Raw genomic sequence first — 24,150 nt, forward strand, 5'->3', positions numbered from 1 at the left:
AACAATGAAATTGTTGATGAGTCCAGCCTAGAAACATATTTTCAAACAATATGTAAAGAAAACTTGTATCATTACTGAAAACTACAACAAAGCTATTATCTTCTCCTGAACTATAAGTATCATTTTTTAAAAATAATTTTTAGTTGTTGATGGACCTTTATTTTATTTATTTATATGCAGTGCTGAGAATTGAACCCAGTGCCTCACACATGCTAGGCAAGCGCTCTACCACTGAGCCATAACCCCATGAGTATTATTTTTCATTGAAGCATGGACCATAGCAAAGTTAACTATTTCAAAAGCAAAGAAAAATGAAACCTACAAACAACCCTCCAAAAGGAATTAAACACACACATCAAGAGTACTAGCTCAAGCAATCAAAAAACAACATATCCTATTTGGAAATGATGAACCAAAACACAACTATCTTGCTACCCCTATAAAATCATAAGTTTCTTGAGTGTAAGGTTTGGATCACTCACTTATTTGTTTATTTTTGATCTCCTAAAAATACCCATGATAGTGCTGGCTATACATGTTATCAATTTCTGTTTTTCGAATTGTCTTCCTGAAATTTAATACAGCTTGGGTCCTTTGTACTGAGTCTTATTTGAAAAGCAGCCATAATACAAACATCCAGTTGTTTTTAATGCTTATATATTAAAACTAACACCATTCAATGTGAATAAGAAGTTGGGAGTGCTAGTATTATGATATTTATTGTAAATAAGTCAGATCGTTAGTTGAAACCCATGTTGGTTAAAGTTATCAAATCAGGACTCAAAGTGATATGACATTTCCCCAACTAGAAATGATTCAAGGTCTCCAGCTAGAAAAAAATGCTATGTTCTCCTATTTTGACATAAACATTCACCCTCATATTAAGCAGAAAAAAAAGCCCTTTTTACTGTAAACAAAAGAAATTTCTGTATGCCCTTTGTAAAATGTTATATAAAAATGTTGGGCTTGGACACAAGAGAACTTAATCAAAATCCCATGTTGCTTCAGGGTAGCTATATGTGAAATGTAATTTCCATTGTATTGAAAGTTCCATTCAGTAAATATTTATCTATTTTCAAAATTGCCAACATATTTGAAAAGTTTAATTGGTTTATACTCAAGGCACTGGAGAAAAGAAAAATTTGTTTTGACAATACATTTACATGTATTTATTCAGTTCACGTTAGAGTACTTCTTTCAAGTGATCATGAAATTTAATGTGAAGTGAAACCATCCTACATAAGGTCTTAATGACTAATTTAGAAGAAAATTAATCAATAATCAATCAATCATTTTGATCACTGTACCTTTTTTCTCTGATTTGTCAGAAACTTTTCCTCCAATTGGAGAGTAAGTAGTATCCATGGATTCCGTCCCTCTGTTCCCTTTGCTAATTCCATTTTCATAGAGCTGTCCTTCAACTGGTTGCAATTGCCAAGTCAGGCCAAACAAATGTACTGCTGCAAGAAAACAAGTTATATATTAACTTATTCCAACTCACTGACAAGGCCTCTAAAACCAGCTATCCTTTTGTACCTAGAAACACCATAACCAGTTATCTTTTAGTTAGGTTGAGCAACTAGGAGTATACACCTACACCACACTTTTACTTTACTACACTACTTTTCCAATTAGCTGTTGTTAAAGCTCTGAAGCTACAGATATCCCAGAAATAGGGTTAGAGATGGGAGGATTAGCAGTAACAGTGGGATTTAACTCAGTTCTTCAGTGCTGTGACCCACCTGTTCCCTCTCCACTTACCTAACTTTCATTTGCACAAGGAAACTACTGCAGAGTAATGTTAATAGACTATCAAGAGAACATGGGAAATCTTCCCAGTGGTTCTGATTAAATTCAATTCAATTCAGAAAATATCTCCTGAATGCCTCATGTGCATAAGACCCTATTATAGCTGCTACAGGTGTTTAAGTCTAGATGATGAATGGCATGGGATTTGGTAGTATTGTAAGTATAAAATAACCATAATAGTATATGGAAGAATTGACACAAGAAGTTCAGATTTTTGAAAGAAGATTAAAAAGTATATGTAATTGGTCATTATGCAGGGAAATGGCACACTTAATCTTGATAGAAATATAAAAATACAGTGAGCTTTATGGAGGGAAATGTGGCACCATCCCCCCCACCAAAAAAATAAACAAAACCTTTAAAATCTGGTTGATCCTTTGAGCCAATAATTCAATGTCTATGAATTAACTACAAATATGGCAGACTATGACTATCCATCATAACATTTGAAAATAATACTAAAAAGTTCTGATAAAGCTAAATATTCACTAAGCGAGGTTTCATCAAATAACTGGCTAAATATAGTAAATAATAAAAGACTGTGGCTACTGAAATCATGTTGCAGAATATCAAGCAATGAAATGGGAAATATTCATGATGCATCAAATGAAAAAAATATCAGGTTCCTAAACAGTATGAATAGTATGATCTGAAATGTGTGTGTGGTGTGTGTGTGTGTGTTCATTTCTGGAGCAAGAATATGCTGAAGGATATAGTACAGGGAGCTTACAAAGGATTTTTATTTTCCTCCTTATGGTTTCTATATTTTCTGTATATTTTACAGTGAACATGTGATATTTGCCACCTAGAGAACAAGAAGATTTTATTTGAAGAGAAACAGTTTAAAGGAATGATGTCTTAAATTTGGCTAGACTGATCAAGAATGATTTTATGAATGAATAATTTTAGAGATGAACTTTGAAAAATGTGTAAGACTTTGATGGGTGGCAATTGAGAGGGAAGAAGAGGCTGGTTGAACAATTATGAATTTGTCAAGTATAGGATGTACTTGAGGCAAAAGAAATGTTCAGATGTGAGTTGTCCCCCAAAAGTTTAAGTATGAGACAATGCAAGAAAGTTTAGAGGTAAAATGAATGGGTTATAAAAGTTTTAACTTAATAAGTGCATGAATTCATTGATAGGAATTAATTGGATGGTAACTGTAGACAGGTAGGATGTAGCTGGAGGAGGTGGGTCCCTGGGGTCCTGTATTTAGTGTATATGTGTATATGTGTGTGTGTGTGTATGTATGTATGTATTGTGTGTGTGTGTGCATACACACACACACTATATATATATAGTGTGTATATGTGTGTGTGTGTGTGTGTGTGTGTGTGTGTGTGTATTCCTTCTTGAGCAGAGCTTTCTTTCTCTCTGCTTCTTGGTGCAATGTCCTGAGACACTTTCCTCTACCACACTCCTCTACCATGATGTTCTGCCATACCTTGGACCCAGAGCAATGGAGCTGGCCATCTATGGACTGAGATCTCTGAAACTGTGAGCCCACAAATAAAATTTTCTTACTGTAATTGTTATTGTTAGGTCTTTTGGTCATAGCAGTGAAAAAGCTGACTGAAACAATTAAGATTCTGGGATCCATTAGAGCTTAGTTTTGTGGAGGTAGTTGTGGAAGTTAAAGCCAGAAAGGTAGATTAGGGTCACACTGTAGAAAGACAATGAGTGAATACCACCCTTGAATAACTGGAGTTAATATCTTAAGTAACAGTGCAACATTGTTATTTTCTGAGCAGATGGGAGATGATCAGAATTTTCTTTAAAAAGATTAATTAGGTGGCAATGCAGAGAAAATGAGTGTTTTAGGCAAACAAATGATATCATCAGAATACCTTTTGTATAAAGATAAACCCAGTAATAGTGTGGAGAAGGATGAACTGGAGGCCTAAAGGTAATTCAAGGAAACCAATTGGAATGACATTGAAATAATATAGGTGAGAAATAACTAGTGTCTCAATTAAGGTGGTGTCCAAAGAATGTCTCAAGTTTTTAGAGTGAGAAGGCAAAAAAGGCAATTCCTTCAGAAGAAATTTCATAAATGGCAGCTTAGAATTTGGCAACAAGCTCTATATGTGTTCATGGTGTGTGTGTCTCTGTGTGTGCATCTGTGTGTGTATGTATGTGTGTGTGTGTATGTATATACATATCTTATATAGGTATGTAGGTATACTAGGTGAGGCATAAGAAAAAGTGTGGGTAAAATTGTAATTTAAAATGATAAAGTTTTTTCAGCCATAGTAACTGAAAAATGGTGGGATTATTAATAAATTTAGGGAATTCTTCACTTAGCCTCTGAATAGTTGGTATCACATATGTTTTATTGAATAATGAGTAGTTGAACATATGCTTTGAGGTGATTAAAGGAATGCAATGAATTCAACTTTGGGGATGTTGGGTTCCAAGGACTGGTAGAACATGTATAGCTATATTAACCACAAAAGGGTTGAAGTTCTGGGGAAAATTTTAAACTAGAACAAGACTACAACGGTATACATGCAAAGAAGCAACAGTTTAAGATGTGAGAGTGAATGAGGTAATTGAAGGAGAGAATAGTGCCTGGGCCAGAAGCTACAGACATATTTTTAATTTATTTTTCTCATTATATTTTTCAACATCAACTAAACTCTACCAAAAGGCAAAAAAAAAAAAAAAGCAGGAAGCCACTTATAAGTCATCTCATATTTTTCTTTGTGTTCTCAGGCAATCTGAAAGGGGCTAATTTAATATACTCATTTAGTATATGAACTAGTGACTGAAAACTGAGAAGCTAGGCAGATAACCTATTTAAAAATCATTCATCCACTTTTAGTTGGAACTAAAGAGATTTCTAGCACCTACTTTTTAATTTATCCTTAAAACTTTTTAAGCATTTAATTGGTTTCTATCCTTTTCTTTGGATTAAGGCCAATACTGTCTGATGAATTTCTCTCGCAATTATTGGAAACAACTAAAAGCAAACGACACTGGTTCTGAGTAAGGTATGGTATGGCATGTTAATAAAGCTATACTAGTGACATTATTGAAATTTCCTTGCCAAAGGACTCAAAGTTTGGTTTAACATACTTGTCCCAGTTAAAGGCATTTATCAGTATTACAGAAAATTTGGTATTTTCTGTGCCCCCCAATAATTTGGATATAATGGATATTACTAACTATATTGAAAATGTGTTTCATTTCCTTGGTTCAATTACTTTCTATGAAATTAGATGGACCATATGTAACAAAAGGCATAGTGGCTCTCATTTTGAAGACCTATTTTATGTACTTTAAGTTAAGCCAGTTTCCTGAGGGCACTAGAAAATGTTAGAAAAATTCATGTGGTGGAGAGATTCACTTCAAAATATATAAGGTAAGGATTAATTTTTTTACTACCAAATTAAATAGACTGCTTGCAGCCAATCAAGGCAGATACAGAGGTATGGGCACATTTAGTGAATACTCTTTGAGAGTAGTAAGGCTTTATAATTCCTTAAGTTTAATATATCCTGGGGAACAAACTGTGTGGAATGTATATTTGAATATATAATGAAAGTTAATTACTTGCTACAGATCTGGAGTACCATGGAAAGGCTCCTGGCCTTTTCTCTCTTCCTAATTGAACTTCCATATTGCTGAGGCATGAAAGAAAGCCAAAAGTGCATTTATGTGCAGGGTAGAATGTGGTTACTAAACAACTACAGTGTCTGAGTTTTATTAAAAATAAAGAATAGTTTTTCCATACTAAGCAAATAAATAAAATTATGTTGACCTGTGGAATATGTCGATGGACAACTAAAAAGATATGGTAGTACTTCACCTATGGGGATTATTTATTGTTTTATTCAACATATATATTCAAAGCACATGCCAAGCACACTGGTAATGTACTTTCCATATTTTATACAGGTGAATACAGGGAATATAATATTAAAAATAGTTAATTGTCAAAACAGAATAGTACTATGCAACTTAGTGAGACCCTATCTCAAAATTAAAAAAAATTTAAAAAGGGCTGGAGAATGTGACTCAATGGTTGAACACCCCTGGGATCAATTCCCAGTACCAATATGTATATATACATATATATGCGCGTGCGCGCACGCACGCACACACACACACACACACACACACACACACACACATATTTAAACTCAGTAAGTAGAGATGGAAACTATCAAGCTCTCTCAGGGAATATGGGTCTAATTATTTGTATTTTACTGAAATCCAATAGCTGGGAAAAATGTGTATGCCTATTTAGATATTCCAGGAGTAATGTTTTTTTCAGTTGATTAAGAATGACAATCCCTTAATGGTCTTTTAACAAATGTTTCCTGCTGATGAACCCTGTACATTTTATAATTACTATTTTTCTTGTTCTATCCAATTGCAGAGAACTATGTTCCAAAATTATAAATTCATTACAAAGTTAAGGTAACAAATGGATTATATTGCCAAACTCAACCAAGCACCTTGGATCTCAAGGCAGGCTGACTCCACAAACTGAAGCTCTTCTTAGCTTGCACATATCTATAGAAACTTCCAACTCAAGCTGCAGTTATATCTCTGCACTCAGGATGTTGGACTTCCTTTCTCTAATGTTAGACTGGTGGTGTTTACTAACATATATAACAAATAATACTTCCCTATTCTACTCCCTTCAAAAAATATTCACTTATAAGGAGACCACAAGAATGCTTGTGGGAAATACAACTTGAATGACTTAGGTTTGTGCTATCCAATACGGCAGCCATGCACCACACATGTCTACTGAGCTCTTGAAATTTGACTAGTCAAGGCAATATGAAAGAAAGAATGTAAAATATCACATTAATATTTTTATACTGATTACATATTGAAATGATAATGTTGTAGATATATTGGATTAAATAAAAAATTTATGAAATTAAATTTCATCTGTTTCTTTTTACTTTTTTAATATGGCTACTATAAAACCTTAAATTATATGTGTGGTTCATATTACATTTTTATTGGACAGTGAAGATTTTGACTAGAACATTTCACAAGATGTTTCTCTTAGCACTCCATCATAGAATCTACCAAATTAAATTGCAGATACTTGTTTACATATTTGCCTCATCAATAATAAGCACTTAAAAGATGAGAATCATGTCTTCTTCATTTTTCTGCCCTGGATACCTAACTCAGCACTTGGGTATAGCAAGTACTACCTTTACACACTGCTCATAGGAATGTAATGTGATAAAGTGGCCTTGCAAGGAAATTTTGATACCTATCACAAATTAAATTGTGAATGTTCCTTGAATAGGAATTCTATTTCTGGGAGTCTATACTAAAGAAATAATTATGTCATGTGTCATATGTCATAAAGAACATATAAGGAAATTTATTACACTGTTATTAAGACATTGGCTTTGTTAATATATTAAAAAAATCAGAAGGGACAATATATCAAATTATGGGAGAGAATGATGTATCTATACTATGAAATCTTATGTAAAGCTGATTTAAACATTACATAATGTATATGTGTATCAAAACATCATATGGCAACCTACTAATATACTACTTTTATGTTTCAGTTAAAATAAATTTAAATTTCAAATTCCTGGAAAAAAAATCTGTATAAGGATTGAAAGAATTGATACTGAGAAACTTCTATATTGAAGGAAATTAAAGAGACATGCCAATTAAATGCAATATAGGATTCTAGATTGGATATTAGAACAGAAAAAAAGAAATCAGAATTAAATAGAGCTTAGTTAATGGCATGATACCAAGGTTAATGTCTTAATTTTGAAAACTGTACTGTGGTTACTGTAAGATGTTAACATTGGGAGAAGCTCAATGACAGGTATACAAGAATTCTGTGTTACATTTGCAAACTTTCTCTTAAGTCTAAAATTATTTTTTAAAAAATCCAAAAAAGAGAGAGAAAAAGACTAATCTAGTGATGTGCTGAAGCCATCTTATACTGGTTTATAAGTGCTATCTATGTGCATCTGTTCCTAATTTCACCTTCAGTGACTTTATGTTGGCAGTTGAAATAGACCGTGGTGTGTGTCTTTACACTCTGGGAATCAGAAAATACTGCACATTTGTCCATAGAGCTGGTCGTCATACTTTTATCAGTACACCATGGAATGACCTACAAGAACTGACATAGAAAGATAGTTCTATGAAAAACGTTGTAGAACAATACATATTCTAATATCCCGTTAAAGCAGAAAATATGTATTTTATATATGAAAATGCATAAAGAGAATTGAAAGGATTAATACTAAAATATTGATGTTTTTCAGTGGGGGAGCTTGGGGAACTGGAAGAATACTTTAACATTTTCATATTATTGTTAAAATCTTTTGGGGGCTGGGGGTGTAGCTTAGTAGTAGAATGTTTGCTTAGCACGTGTGAGGCACTGGGTTTGATCATCAGCACTGCACAAAAATAAATAAATAAGTAAAATAAAGGTATTGTGTCCATCCACAACTAAAAATATATATATTAAAAAACATGAGAAACTTCAAAAAACAACTGATATATATATATAATATATATGATATATATAATATATATATCATATATATACATACATATATATGTGTGTGTGTGTGTGTGTGTGTACATATATATTGATACTGGGGACTGAACTCAGGTGTACTCTACCACTAAGTCACATCCCCAGCCCTATTTTGTATTTTATTTAGAGACAGGGTCTCACTGAGTTGCTTAGTGTCTTGCTGTTGCTGAGGCTGGCTTTGAACCCATGATCCTCCTGCCTCAGCCTTTAGGCCACAAATTTCAAACTGTATTCTATAGAGGTTTTGGTAAAAGCTTTTGGATTCTTGGAGTCTTTCAATCTAAAGAGTCTTGTTTTCACACACACACACACATATTTATATATAAAACATATATTATATATATAAACATATGTATTATATATATATATATATGAATAAGAAAAATTTGGATGCTAGGAAGAATTCCTTTTACGCATTTATACTTATGAAATGACATTATAGTGCTAGTGTCAAGAAATAGGATTACTATTTTGTGCTATTCTGTATCTTTTAGTACTTTGGGTCAACTGTCTTACAGACAATATTGAAATCCATTTAATAACAAAATAGTACTTTGATAATAAGTAAGATTTTCAAGACAAATATAACTGAGCTTCCAAGAAATTCATCTTGCATCTTAAAATGCATACATATTTAGCTCAGAATATTTTATTTATTTGTTGCAAGAATTTTGGAGACTATTTTCTAATTCTACCAAATAAACCTATGTAGAAAGTTTGAAATCTGTCTCACAAATAAAGTGTGACTACTATAGTTGATGTTATAAATTTTAATCATGTTCAGTTAAAAACATGCAATACTTTTTGAGGTAATTTATTTTCTATTTTTGCCAGCATTTTCCCCTTACCAGTTCCTTTACATATCTTGCTTCATGTTCTTTAAGGCTAGGGAATGTTTGCACTTTACTTCCAAAGCTTGTCAAAGCTACATATCTACTTGTATGCTGGACAATCTCCTTTCTGAAAAACACACCAAATACATTACCCAGATGCTGATCTCTGATGAGTTTAGGCTTTCAACTTATCTCTTAGGGGAAACAATTTCACCAGACAGATACTTTGTGGACATCATATGGGACTAGATGTTTCTGCAACAAGAAATATCACTGCAAATATAAATGCTACTTGAATTAAATGCAGTGACTGAAAACATTACAGAAACCAGGTTATCATTCCATTTTAAAATAAATCCCATTTGTATTACATTAAACATCAAATTGGTATATGGGTGAACTATGGCCCTTTAGATCTCAGTTTTATCCTGGTAATAACTAGATTACATGTGGAATTGAAAACCATTAGTTTTCAGCAAAGCATTTTTCAAGAACTAAATAAAGGAAGCAATGAATATTTATTTATAGTACCTTACTTTTGCCTCAGCAATTTCATTCAAGTTTTCTTTTTTTTCCTAGGGTTATACATATACATTTTCTACTAAAAATATTATCTCTCCTTGCCCTACATCATGAACATAAATAAAACATACTTAAATGTTCCTTTTCAAAGGAATTTGAAGGTAGTCAATATGTCTTTGCGATCCCTTTCAAACATTTTTGAAAGCCCAGAAGGCTGTTGTGTTGGGTATGGGTAGAATTTCTTTTGGAAGAAAGGGCTTTACTAATTTAAAAAAAAAAAACAACCAAAAGGAAGGAAGAAAGAAAAAGCATGTTAACTTGAACAATTTTACAGAACATATTTTGCAAGTCTGCCATAATGAAAAAGTAAAATTAAACGCTAACTAAGATGGAGACAATACAACAGAGGCAATGAGTGCATCTTTCTTATTGCTCCATGTTTGAATTCCTACTTTCTTCTAAATGAAATGAATTACTATCTATTGCAGCACACTTTTTTTTTGCCTTAGTATGGTCCTAGTTGTATCCAATACCCAGGCTAGAGAAGATTCTATCAAAGTAATAAATCATTTTAATGTTCCAGTTCTATATTATATTATCTTAAAACTTTCATTTACTATGTATTTTATATTTTCCATTCCAAGACTGCAGCAATATTTATAAATAACATGTATATTTGGGTACCTTATCATAGGTTTAATATATGATCTCCATTTGTAGTTGCATAACAGGCCCATCTGTGGATTCTTATCAGCAGACAATTATTTAGTGGTTTCATCTCAAGTCACAGCACCAATAAGTGTTCTCCATAACTCAAATCTTATTTATTTTTGTATTAGTATTTGCTTTGTGAAGTCAGGATAAATATGCAGCATAATGATGGATAAATTTAAAACAGTGTAATAAATAATGTAGCAAAATATCAATTTAGCTAGAAATCAACACTTGGATTCTTTAATTTTTTTTCTTTTACTTTCCTATTTTACTGCACCTTTTATTCAACTAATTCTTCCTTTCATTGTCAAACAAATCACTATTCATTGTTAAGATGATAGGAAATCTCTTAGTTTCCTGAAAAATGCATCACCTCTTTGCTGGCTTAAGTACCTATTAATGATATTATCTGGGTTATTTAAAAGATTGAAATAAAATTTGTGACTATGGAAAGTAAGAAATAGACCTATGCAGTTCTTCCCACTTCTTACTCATTTTCCCTATGTATGTTTATGTTTTAAAAAGGGAAATGTATTAATTGATTCATGTCCACACTTCCTGGTCACTCAAAGTTCTGAAACTCACTTTTCTGATTAAAGATCATGTAGTCATTGCCATAGTTATATGTACGTATTTTTAAATATTTTTTTAGTTGTTGATGGATCTTTATTTATTTGTATGTGGTGCTGAGAATCAAATCCAGTGCCTCATGCATGATAGGCAAGTGTGCTACCACTGAGTCACAACCCCAGCCCCTATATGTATGTATTTTTATGCCAACATTTGAGTATTGAGACTATCAAACTCTTTCCAATCCTTGATTATTCATAATTAATATTAAAGAACAGGGACTATATGAGGCTGTGGAGGCAAGAGATATAATAAAGAAGATGGAAAGTGGAGAAGTGATAGAAAATTACTGAACCTTCTTAGTTGCTTTTAAGATATGATCCAATGGGGAGGTACAGAAAATGAAGTTGTGGTGAGCATAATGATTCAGTTTGTTCAGGGTATTCTGAGGTGCTACCATAATAGTGTTCTTCTAAAAGAGTCACCAATATATTATTGAAATGAGGATGATTCAGGATCAGGATGCTCAAGCCTTTTCCTCTTTCATGAAATTATTATTAGTAAAGACCAGGGACTCTGGAGCCAAGTTTCCTTAATTCAAATCCAAATTCTGCTACTAAGTAGCTATGTGGCCTGGGCAAATAGTTAATTTCTGTGTCTCAATACCTCACCATAAAATGTACATGATAACTGCATCTTCTCTATAAAGTTCTTATGAGGACAAAATGAATCAGTCATGTAAGATACCTAAAAGTGCCTGGTACATACTTGATGCCCAGTAATTGTTAGCCATTATTATTAACTCTGGTTAATTCCCCTTTTAGGCAAACCTTTCCAAACCATCTGGAAGCAGATAAAGGCAGAAGGTCATCTTCTCATTGAATTCTCTGCTTTCCTACTCTATGATAGGATTGCACAGTTATATTTTTTTCTTGAGAGAATAGAGGAACTCAAATCTTTGAGGGAACTTCAGGTGCCATTTTCACACAGCAGTACAGCAGATTAAAAAAAAAAACTTTTGCCTAATTTTCTAATTCCAAATTTAGAGAAGACATTCATATCTCTTCCCTCATTAACATCTCCCAAAGCTGCTTATTTCCTTTTCTCCACCATTGTGGTCCCTGGGCCTAAAAATTGTAAATTTTGGATTATTTTGGTAAAAGTTTTCAGAAATTAGAACAATTCTTAATGTTTTAAAGATGCCATCATTTTAGTGGAATAAAATTTTACAAAGGTTAGCATAAACCAGTTATAGTCTCACTTTATGAAACATAACTGAAGATTCTCACATAGCCACATAGTTAGAAATGGGTTCCAAGGAAATTTCTGCTGAGTTACCCAGCACAAATATGCAATCCTGAGTGATGAGTTAAACTCTAAAATTGACTTGTGCAGGTAAGGAAATCTGTCTGCAACACAATAAGATTATTGTATGTTAGAGTTCAAAAAGACCACAAATCAGTTGGCTAGGGATGTGACTCAGTGAAAGTGCACTTGCTTAGTGTTTGCAAAGCCCTGGGTTCCATCTCTAGCACCAGCAGCAAAAAATAAAAACAAAAAACCCCAGAAACTAGTTGAGTAGAGTTTAGAAAGGAGGCAGGAAAATAATCTTAAAGAGACTTGGCTAATACTACTTCATCTTGGTGATTAAAGTTACCATCACTGATGATAGCATGTATACTTGATATGATGCAATGACAATTGTACCTCTGTGATCTTCCTTCTAAAACTCATAATTCCAGTATAAACATGATAGCAACATTAGCAAAATCCAAATTGAGGGACATTCTGTAAAAATTCAGACCAGGGATGGGGATGTGACTCAGTGGTAGAGTACTTACTTGCTTAGCATGAGCAAGACCCCAGGTTCAATTCCCAGCACTGAAAAAAATCAGACCAGTCAAAACTGGCAAAGTTGTCTTGTAAAGAAAATTGTTACAGGCCAGAGGAAGATAAGGAGGCATGAAATTTAATATCCTATCCTGGAATGGAAAAGCCACATTGGGGAAAACTGTCAATACCTAAATCAAAGATTGAGTTCAGTTAATAATAATTATCATTGTTGGTTTCTTAGTTGTGATAAATGTACCATTCTTATATAGGATATTAACAATAGTAGAAAGCAAATGAGGAGTTTATGGTAATTCTCTGTACTATATTTGCAACTTCAATGTAAGTCTAAAAGTGTTCTAAAATTAACAACTTGTTTTGGAAATAAAACACCACAGACAAACCATGTAGTTCAATCTCTTCATTATAGAGAAGAGGAAACTAAAACTTAGCCCTCAGTTTCATTCTACTAAACCACACTGCTTCTGCCATGTTCAAGGCCAAGAGAAGATAGAATCAATTTCTTCTATTCAATGACTTTTAGTACTAAAATAATTTGGTTGAAATATTGGGTTAATGAGGGCAATGGTATAGGTTAAAATTTTATGCCATCTAGTTGCCTTTTCATAGAATAAAACTCTGGACTTTGCCACAGACTGATTATTCAAACTCATTTTGTCCATTCATCTCAGGTAATTGCATAGGACAGTCTGAATCCCCAACTTCACTGCTCTATTTTTTTTTAAATCAGTTTAATTAAAAATACACATATATCAGTAAAATAATCATTTTATAAAATACTTTGATGATTTTATTGCATTACTGGGCCTATGTAACCAAAGTCATATATTCCATTGGATCTACAGTCTCAATCTTAGGATTTTTGTTAAAACTGATCACTTTGTTGTCCAAATTCTTATTGTCTATTTTTAAACTAGGTTCAAGGTTTTTTAAGAAAGAAAAGGTAGGTAGTAGGAAGTTTACTCAACTTCATATGATACCTGAAAATAGATCTAAATTTATTCTTTATGTTTTTGTAAATGACTTGGCACAATATTAGTAGATACAGGAAAAGAATATGGCAGTCTCTTATTTTCCTATGGCTTAAAACTTTAATTTTCATTTTATATAACATTAAAAGAGGCAATTAATGTTAAAATTTTTAATGTATAAAAATTCCTTATAAATTAATAAATATCAGCTACACCCTCCAATAGAAACACAGGCAAAAGATATCAAGAGGCAATTCACAAAAAAGAAAAGTAAATTAACAGTTATAAGTTAATATGTTCAACCATGGTGACAATTTAATCATACAACCTAGAGGAGTGATTTCAATAAGATGATGGAATAGGAATTTCTAGTGCTCATTTTTCACAGAAACATCAATTTTAACAATCATCCATGCTGAAAGATTCCTTCACAATAGCTTAAGAATCAAGTTGGAAGATTATGGCACCTGCATAGAGCACAGGGATAAACAAATGCATTAAGGAATGTGAAGGACAGTTTTACATTACCTGTATCACCCCACCTACAAGCCCATGCAGCATAGTACGGAGAGAGTTACTTTTCATGTGGAGGTGGAAGAGGGAAATGAGTCCCCATCTTCATTTGGACCCCAGCATCAGACCCACTGCAGTAAGTCTCACTACTAAGTTGGCTCCCATGGATCAAAGATCCTGGAATTGTCCAGTTCCAGGTAAACTTTTATAGCTTAAGGCTCCAGGCTGGCCCTCAGAGTCCCAGGTTCTAGGTCTATCCCTGGGTTTAGATGACCTCTATGGCTCCAGGCTTAAGGCCTAATCCTACTAACCCAGGCTCTCAGCCTGACTTATTACCAGGTAGGTTCACAAGGATTTGGCCTCCAGTCTGGCTACTACAGATCTAGGCTCCAGGCCTAAATTAGCACCAGGATGGAACTCAGATCCCCAAGCTCTAGGCTCACCTCTGTGGCTCCAGGCTCTAGACCTTTTCCAGGCTATCCCTTGTGGCCCAAGGTACCAGTGTGACACCTGTTGTCTCAGGCTCCAGGTCTGCCTGCCTCAAGCATCAGACCCACCTGCCTCAAGCATTCCAGTAAACAAGCTTGCCTGCAGATCCTCCAAGATGGCCCACATAGAATCTGTGGAGGAGCTGACCAGTGGAGCACTTTCCTTGCTAAAGCTGATTTATAAAGACTGGAATAGGGGATATAGCCACAAAGATCATGAATAATCAAGAAAATATGACACCTCCAAAGAAACTAGATAAAGTACTTATAACTAACCCTAAAGAAATTGGAATCTATGTACTTCCTCAAAGAGACTGAAAATAATCAACTTAAGGAAGCTCAGTGGGATATATATATAAGAGAACACAGAAAACTAAATAAAATCAGGATAAAAATACATAAAGACTATGAGAAGCTCAACAAAGAAACAAACAAATCAAACAAATTCTAGTGCTGGAAAACACAATGTATAAACTGAAAAATTCCATCAAGAGCTTCAAAAGCAGTCCTTATAAAGTGGAATGAATAAGTGAGCTCAAAGACAATCTCCTTTAAATTTACTCTGGAAGAGGAAAAAAAAATTAAAAATGAAATAAGAATGAATAAAGTCCATGGTAAACACAGAACACCATTAAATTCACCAACATATACATTGTGGAATTTACAGGAGGAGCAAAGAACGAGAAAGGAATAGGAATATTATTTTTAAAAAAATCTGGAGAGGGAAATGAGCATCCAGATTAACAAAGCCTAAAGAACTCCAAATAGATTAAACATAAAGAAAGGTGCACTGTGACATATTATTATAAAATTATGAAAATTCAAAGAAAAAGAGAAAAATTTAAAAGCACAAACAGAAAAGCAACTGATTTCATCAAGAGAACTTCTATAAAAATATCAGTGGATTTTTCAGCAGAAACCTTGCAAGCAATGAGGGTGGGATGATACATTCAAAGTTTTGAAAAGGTGTAAAACTTCCAATCAACAATATCATAATTGATAAATAAGAAAATCTTTTGACTTGCAAATGATGGATGGACCTGTAAGACATTATGCTGAGTGAAATAAACTAGAGACAGAAAGATAAATATTGCATGATCTCACTTATATGTAGATTCTGAACAAATCAAACCAACAGAAGCAGAGAGAAGAATGGAAGGTGGTAGGGACTAGGAGCAGGAGAAATGGTCAAAATATACAGTTTCAGTTATACAGGATGAGTATGTTCTGGAGATCTAATATGTATAGCATGATGGTTATAATTAATATTGTATTAGATACTTGAAATTTTCTGTTTTTGCAATGCTGGGGATTGAACCCATGATTTCAGGCATGCTAACTGTGCACTTTACCTCTGAACTGTATGCTTGAGTTTTCTTAGAGTAGATCTTAAATGCTTTACAACCCCCCACCCCCCCAAAAAATTTTTTTTAATTATGTGAAGTGATAGATATGTTAGTTAATTTGATTATGGTCATCATTTCACTGTGTATACATGCATCAAAACATCATCATATGTACCTAAAATAAATATAATTTTTATTTTTCATCTTATCTCAATAAACATGGGTGGGGGGAATGTATGCTAAAACACTGAAATAGCCTTTTGCCTATCAAAATGGTTTCTTTTTGTTTTTTGAATAAATTATGATATCAAAAAGTTTTTAAGCATTCAGAGAAAATGAGTACTCCCACATACTGCTGGTAGTGTAAAATGTTAGAAAATATTTGGGACAAATTGGTAATATATCCACAATTTGGGAAAAGCTTTAAAATATTTTCATCCAGAAATTGAACTTTTAAAAATTTATACTAATAAAAGACTGAACAGATATAAAACATTGATATCCAACAGGATATTTTATATAATAGCAAGATATAGAAAAATTACTCAAATGTCCAATAAATGGGATTGATTAAAGTAATAACTATATACCATATAGAAGGGTGCTGCCATTAAAAATAATGTTGTAGAAAACATTTCATAACATAGAAAGATATTCACAAATTAGGTAATAAATGGTATATAATACCATTTATTTTAGAGGCTATTTAGTGTAATAAGTGAAGGCATAGACTCTCTTTAAGTCAGACAGGGGACCAGGAGCATAGCAAAATGGTAGTATGGTGGCCTAGCATGTGCAAGGCGCTGGGTTGGATCCCCATCACTAAAAATAAAAAAGTCAGACCTGTCTCTTCCAATCACTAGTTCTACATTATGGGGTAAATTACTTAAACTCTCTGAAACTCAGTTTGCTTGTATGGAAATTAGAAACAATAATTATTCAAATAGGGACCTACATAAGTTAAAGAATAATTCATGTCTATTTTGAGAAATTAAGCACTTGATTTTTTTAATACTACAATATTATATCCTTTTTTTGGTTGTTGCTCATCATTGTTCTTTTCGATGATCATATTTAGCCAAGGGGAATGCCTTCAATTGTCTTTTATGTCATTATGAGATGCCTGAACACATCTTGCTTTCTAGAACAAAATATTCCAGGTTTACTTTGTACTTCTTTTCCTGTCAAAGATCTAGGAATAGGTATTTCTTCAAGTATATTTCAGTAGGAATATATTAAGAAACCAAAGGTTAGATATGAGGTATGCTCATTACTACTTAGTGCCATTGCTTTTAAGTCCTTTCAGGGGACGGAGCAGGAATACATACATAGAAAAAAAGCTTTTAGATTTTGTAATCAACTTTGTAAATACGCACATATATACACACAAATCTGTACACATGTATATTTTTTTAAAAGCACACGTTCAGTTTGATAATTTCAACTGTACTTCCAAATCACAGTTCTTCCTCTCCCTCATTCCATGTGCTAGTATCTGAACCCACAGCTTTGCACATATTAGGGAAGTGCTCTACTGCTGAGCTACATTCCCAGTCCTCATTCCATTATTTATAATTATTTCCTTTTTCACACAGTAAACCTTGTTTCCAGTTGGATCAGTATACTTATTAATTTGCTTGTCCTAAAAGACATACAAAATAGTATTAGAATTATCACACCAAAACTACTACTACAAATAAGCTTACAAAGTAATTTCAAAGTTGGTGGGGTTTTTTCATTAGAATGTATCCCCTAAGAACTCCAAAATCTTGTAGTGGAGTACAAAAATTAGAAAAGAAGACAAGAGATATGAATATAAAATTCACAAAAATACCCTTAAATAATATAAAAAATTAAATTTCACTCAAAATAGATAAATACAAAATAAAACTGCATGGAGATACCATCTCTAATCTGTTAAACTGACAATGATTCAAAAGCTTACAACACAGTTTGGTAGTCAAGTCCATAGAGATTTAGACACTTTCAAAAATTGCTGGTGAATATAGAAAATAGTATAACGACAATGCAGAAGGCTTATGCAAAGTACACAAAGTTATTTGAAAGTTTCTATTATTTATTCCTCTTTATTTCTTATTTTTCATATATTTCCCCTTTTCTTTTGATTTAAGGTTGTTTGTTCTTTTCATTGGTTTTAATATCATTTTATTTATTTTTTCCTTATTTTTCTGTTTATCACACCATCAACTTGTGTTTTATCTTTATTATTTACTTCTTGAGAGCCTGGTTTATTTTATTGATTTTAAAATTTTCTTTTCTTTCATTTTATTCATTTTTTTAGATGATTAGTAAAATTTTAATGAAACTATTTCCTCAACATGAGATTTTCTTTTCTTTTTTTTTATTGGTTGTTCAAAACATTACAAAGCTCATGACATATCATTTTTTCATCCATTTGATTCAGGTGAGTTATGAACTCCCATTTTTACCCCAAATACAAATTGCAGAATCACATCAGTTACACATCCACATTTTTTACATAATGGCATATTACTGACTGTTGTATTCTGCTACCTTTCCTATTCCCTACTATCCCCCTCCCCTCCCCTCCCATCTTCCCTCTCTACCACATCTGCTGTTAATTCTCTCCCTTGTTTCCCCCCTTTCCCCTCACAACCTCTTATATGTAATTTTGTGTAACATTGAGGGTCTCCTACCATTTCCATATGCTTTCCCTTCTCTCTCCCTTTCTCTCTCCCCACTCGTCTCTGTTTAGTGTTCATCTTTTCCTCTTGCTCTTCCTCCCTGTTCTTTTCTTACGTGCTTTCTTTATATCAAAGAAGACATTTGGCATTTGTTTTTTAAGGATTGGCTAGCTTCGCTGAACATAATCTGTTCTAATGCCATCCATTTCCCTGCAAATTCTATGATTTTGTCATTTTTTAGTGCTGCGTAATACTCCATTGTGTATAGATGCAACATTTTTTTATCCATTCATCTATTGAAGGGCATCTAGGTTGGTTCCACAGTCTAGCTATTGTGAATTGTGCCGCTATGATCATTGATGTGGCAGTATCCCTGTAGTATGCTCTTCTAAGATCCTCAGGGAATAGTCCGAGAAGGGCGATAGCTGGGTCAAATGGTGGATCCATTCCCAGCATTCCCAGGAATCTCCATACTGCTTTCCAAATTGGCCTCACCAATTTGCAGTCCCACCAGCAATGTACAAGTGTACCCTTTTCCCCACATCCTCGCCAACACTTATTGTTGTTTGACTTCATAATGGCTGCCAATCTTACTGGAGTGAGATGGTATCTTAGGGTGGTTTTGATTTGCATTTCTCTGACTGCTAGAGATGGTGAGCATTTTTTCATGTACTTGTTGATTGACTGTATGTCCTCCTCTGTGAAGTGTCTGTTCAGGTCCTTGGCCCATTTGTTGATTGGGTTATTTGTTATCTTATTGCTTAATTTTTTGAGTTCTTTGTATATTCTGGATATTATGGCTCAATCTGAAGTGTGAGGGGTAAAAATTTGTGCCCAGGATGTAGGCTCTCTATTTACCTCTCTTATTGTTTCTTTTGCTGAGAAAAAAACTTTTTAGTTTAAGTAAGTCCCATTTGTTTATTCTTGTTATTAACTGTTGGGCTATGGGCGTCCTATTAAGGAATTTGGAGCCCGACCCCACAGTATGTAGATCGTAGCCAACTTTTTCTTCTATCAGAGGCAGAGTCTCTGATTTGATATCTACCTCCTTGATCCATTTTGAGTTAACTTTTGTGCATGGCGAGAGAAAGGGATTCAGTTTCATTTTGTTGCATATGGATTTCCAGTTTTCCCAGGACCATTTGTTGAAGATGCTATCCTTCATCCATTGCATGCTTTTAGCCCCTTTATCAAATATAAGATAGTTGTAATTTTGTGGATTGGTCTCTGTGTCCTCTATTCTGTACCATTGGTCCACCTGCCTGTTTTGGTACCAGTACCATGCTGTTTTTGTTACTATTGCTTTGTAGTACAGTTTGAACTCTTGTATCGCTATACCTCCAGATTCACACTTCCTGCTTAGAATTGCTTTTGCTATTCTGGGTCTTTTGTTTTTCCATATGAATTTCATGATTGCTTTATCTATTTCTACAAGAAATGCCATTGGGATTTTGATTGGCATCGCATTAAACCTGTAGAGAACTTTGGGTAATATCGCCATTTTGATGATGTTAGTTCTGCCTATCCATGAACAGGGTACATTTTTCCATCTTCTAAGATCTTCTTCTATCTCTCTCTTTAGGGTTTTGTAGTTTTCATTGTATAAATCTTTCACCTCTTTTGTTAGGTTGATTCCCAATATCTTATTTTCTTTGAGGATATTGTGAATAGAGTAGTTTTCCTCATTTCCATTTCAGAAGTTTTGTTGCTGATATACAGGAATGCATTTGATTTATGCGTGTTGATTTTATATCCTGCCACTTTGCTGAATTCATTTATTAACTCTAGTAGTTTCTTTGTAGACCCTTTTGGGTCTGTTAAATATATTATCACATCATCCCCAAATAGCGATAATTTAAGTTCTTCTTTTCCTATTTTTATGCCTTTAATTTCTTTTGTCTGTCTAATTGCTCTGGCTAGTATTTCAAGAACTAAATTGAATAGAAGTGGTGAGAGAGGGCATCCCTGTCTTGTTCCAGATTTTAGAGGGAATGCCTTCAGTTTTTCTCCATTTAAGATGATGCTATCCTGAGGTTTAGCATATATAGCTTTTACCATGTTGAGGTAAGTTCCCGTTATCCCTAGTTTTTCTAGTGTTTTGAACATAAAGGGATGCTGTACCTTGTCGAATGCTTTTTCTGCATCTATTGAGATGATCATATGGTTCTTGTCTTTAAGTCTATTGATGTGGTGGATTACATTTATTGATTTCCGTATATTGAACCAGCCTTGCATCCCAGGGATGAATCCTATTTGATCATGATGCACAATTTTTTTGATATGCTTTTGTATTCGATTCGCCAGGATTTTATTGAGAATTTTTGCATCCAAGTTCATTAGAGATATTGGTCTGTAGTTTTCTTTCTTTGAAGTGTCTTTGTCTGGTTTCAGGATCAGGGTGATGTTGGCCTCGTAGAATGAATTTGGAAGAGCTCCTTCTTTTTCTATTTCTTGAAATAGCTTGAAAAGTATTGGTATTAATTCTTCTTTGAAGGTTTTGTAAAACTCCGCTGTATACCCATCTGGTCCAGGGCTTTTTTTGGTTGGTAGTCTTTTGATGGCTTCTTCTAATTCTTCTTTTGTTATTGGTCTGTTTAAATTGTGTGTGTTTTCCTGACTCAATCTGGGCAGATCATATGACTTAAGAAATTTATCGATATCTTCATTATCTTCTATTTTATTGGAATATAGGGTTTCAAAATAGTTTCTAATTATCTTCTGTATTTCTGTAGTGTCTGTTGTAATATTTCCTTTTTCATCTCGTATGTTAGTAATTTGAGTTCTCTCTCTTCTTCTCTTCATTAGCATGGCTAAGGGCCTGTCGATCTTATTTATTTTTTCAAAGAACCAACTTTTAGTTTTATCAATTTTTTCAATGGTTTCTTTTGTTTCAATTTCGTTGATTTCTGCTCTAATTTTAATTATTTCTTGTCTTCTACTACATTTGCTGTTGTTTTGCTCTTCCTTTTCTAGGTTTTTGAGGTGTAGTGTGAGTTCATTTATTTGTTGGTTTTTTCGTTTTTTGAGGAAAGAACTCCAAGAAATGAATTTCCCTCTTAAAACTGCTTTCATTGTGTCCCATAGATTCTGGTATATTGTGTTTGTGTTGTCATTTGTCTCTAAGAATTTTTTTTATCTCCTCCTTTATGTCTTCTGTAACCCATTGATCATTCAGTAACATATTGTTCATTTTCCATGTGATTTAGGATTTTTCCTTCCTTCTTTTATCATTGATTTCCAGTTTCATTCCATTATGATCAGATATGGTGCATGGTATTATCTCCACACCTTTATATTTACTAAGAGTCGCCCTATGGCATAATATATGGTCTATCTTTGAGTAGGATCCATGTGCTGCTGAGAAGAACGTGTATTCACTTGATGATGGTTGATATATTCTATATATGTTGGTTAAGTCTAGGTTCTTGATTGTGTTATTGAGTTCTATAGTTTCTTTATTCAGCTTTTGTCTGGAGGATCTGTCTAATGGCAAGAGCGGTGTGTTGAAGTTACCCATAATTATTGTGTTGTGGTCTATTTGACTCTTGAACTTGAGGAGAGTTTGTTTTATGAATGTTGCAGCACCATTGTTTGGTGCGTACGAATTGATAATTGTTATGTCTTATTGGTTGATGGTTCCTTTTAACAGTATATAGTGTCCTTCTTTATCCCTTTTGATTAACTTAGGTTTGAAGTTGATTTTATTCGATATGAGTATGGCTACTCCTGCTTGCTTCCCAGGGCCATGTGAGTGGTATGATTTTTCCCAACCTTTTACCTTCAGCCTGTGTATGTCTTTTCCTATCATATGAGTCTCCTGAAGGCAGCATATTGTTGGGTTTGTTTTTTTAATCCAGGTTACTAGCCTATGTCTCTTGATTGGTGAGTTTAGGCCATTAACATTTAAGGTTACAATTGAAATTTGGTTTGTACTTCCAGTCATGTTTATTTATTTATTTATTTTAGTTTGGCTAGTTTTTCCTCTTTGGTTATTTTTCTCCCCCTTTACTGAGATACCTCCCACTGTTAGTTTTGGGTGCTATTTTTCACTTCCTCTTCTTGTAGTATTTTGCTCAAAATGCTTTGCAGTGCTGGTTTTCTGGCTGCAAATTCTTTTAGCTTTTGTTTATCATGAAAGATTTTAATTTCATTGTCAAATCTGAAGCTTAATTTTGCTGGATATAGTATTCTTGGTTGGAATCCATTATTTTTCAGCATTTGAAATACGTTGTTCCAGGATCTTCTCGCTTTCAAAGTCTGTGATGAAAAATCAGTCGTTAACTTAATTGGTTTACCCCTGAAAGTAATCTGCCTCCTTTCTCTCATAGCTTTTAATATTCTTTCCTTGTTCTGTATGTTAGCTATCTTCATAATTATATGTCTTGGAGTTGGTCTATTATGGTTTTGGATGTTTGGCATCCTGTAGGCTTCCAGGATTTGGCAATCCATTCCATCTTTCATATCTGGGAAGTTTTCTAGGATTATTTCATTTAATAAGTTGTCCATTCCTTTGGTGCCTTCTTCTATCCCGATGACTCTCAAATTTGGCTTTTTTATGAGATCCCATATCTCTTGGATAGATTGCTCGTGAGATTTAAGCATCTTTTCTGTGTTGACTATATTCTTTTCAAGTTGATAAACTTTGTCTTCATTATCTGATATTCTGACTTCTACTTGATCTAGTCTATTTGTAATGTTCTCGTTAGAGTTTTTAATCTGGTTTATGGTTTCTTGTATTTCTAGGATTACTGTTTGTTTGTTTGTTTTTTTAATCTCTATCTCCTGGTAAAGCTCGTTCTTTGCAATTTGAATTTGTTTGTTTAGTTCGTTTTCAAAATATACTTTCAATGCTTGGACTTGCTGTCTCATGTCTTCTCTAATATTCCGTTCCATCTGAGTTAGGTATGCCTTGATTTCTTTCCCTGTCCATGTTTCTGATTCTTCTAGGTCCTCCTGTAGATTTAAGTTGTCTTGCATTGTTTGTAGTCCTTTTTTCCCTTGTTTTTTCATGTTGTTCACATTACTTTCCAGCTCTGTTTGACTGCTTTGTAACTGCTTTCTCCTATACATTTGTTTTGGCTTTTGTATATCTCTGTTGTCTCTCCTTTGTGGTGGGAGATTATGCCTATAGATGTTGGGCTTTATTGTACTTTAAAGCTGATTCATTCAATTCATAAAAGGCTTCCAGGTTCTGTATGCATATAGTGATTTGTTATTTGTTCTTAGGACTATACGTTTAGGTTAGGTGCTATGATGGTACGAGGGTTAGTATGTCTTGGCTACTTTAGAAGATTGCTCTACTGAAGGTGGATAC

The 24,150-nt window shown here is 33.6% G+C and overlaps 1 protein-coding gene across 1 annotated transcript in view; it reads right to left on the reverse strand.

Moving 5' to 3' along the window:
* The window catches only part of TENM1 (teneurin transmembrane protein 1), a gene marked incomplete at both ends in the record, with an annotated part of 577,764 nt that overhangs the window by 265,425 nt on the left and 288,189 nt on the right, over positions 1–24,150 (reverse strand). Inside the window, 1 exon segment of the mRNA XM_081278185.1 lies at positions 1,308–1,460. Coding sequence (XP_081134311.1) covers positions 1,308–1,460 — 153 coding nt within the window.

The sequence above is a fragment of the Spermophilus citellus genome (genome assembly GCF_964194105.1).
Source record: "Spermophilus citellus genome assembly, chromosome: X".
NCBI lineage: Eukaryota > Metazoa > Chordata > Mammalia > Rodentia > Sciuridae > Spermophilus > Spermophilus citellus.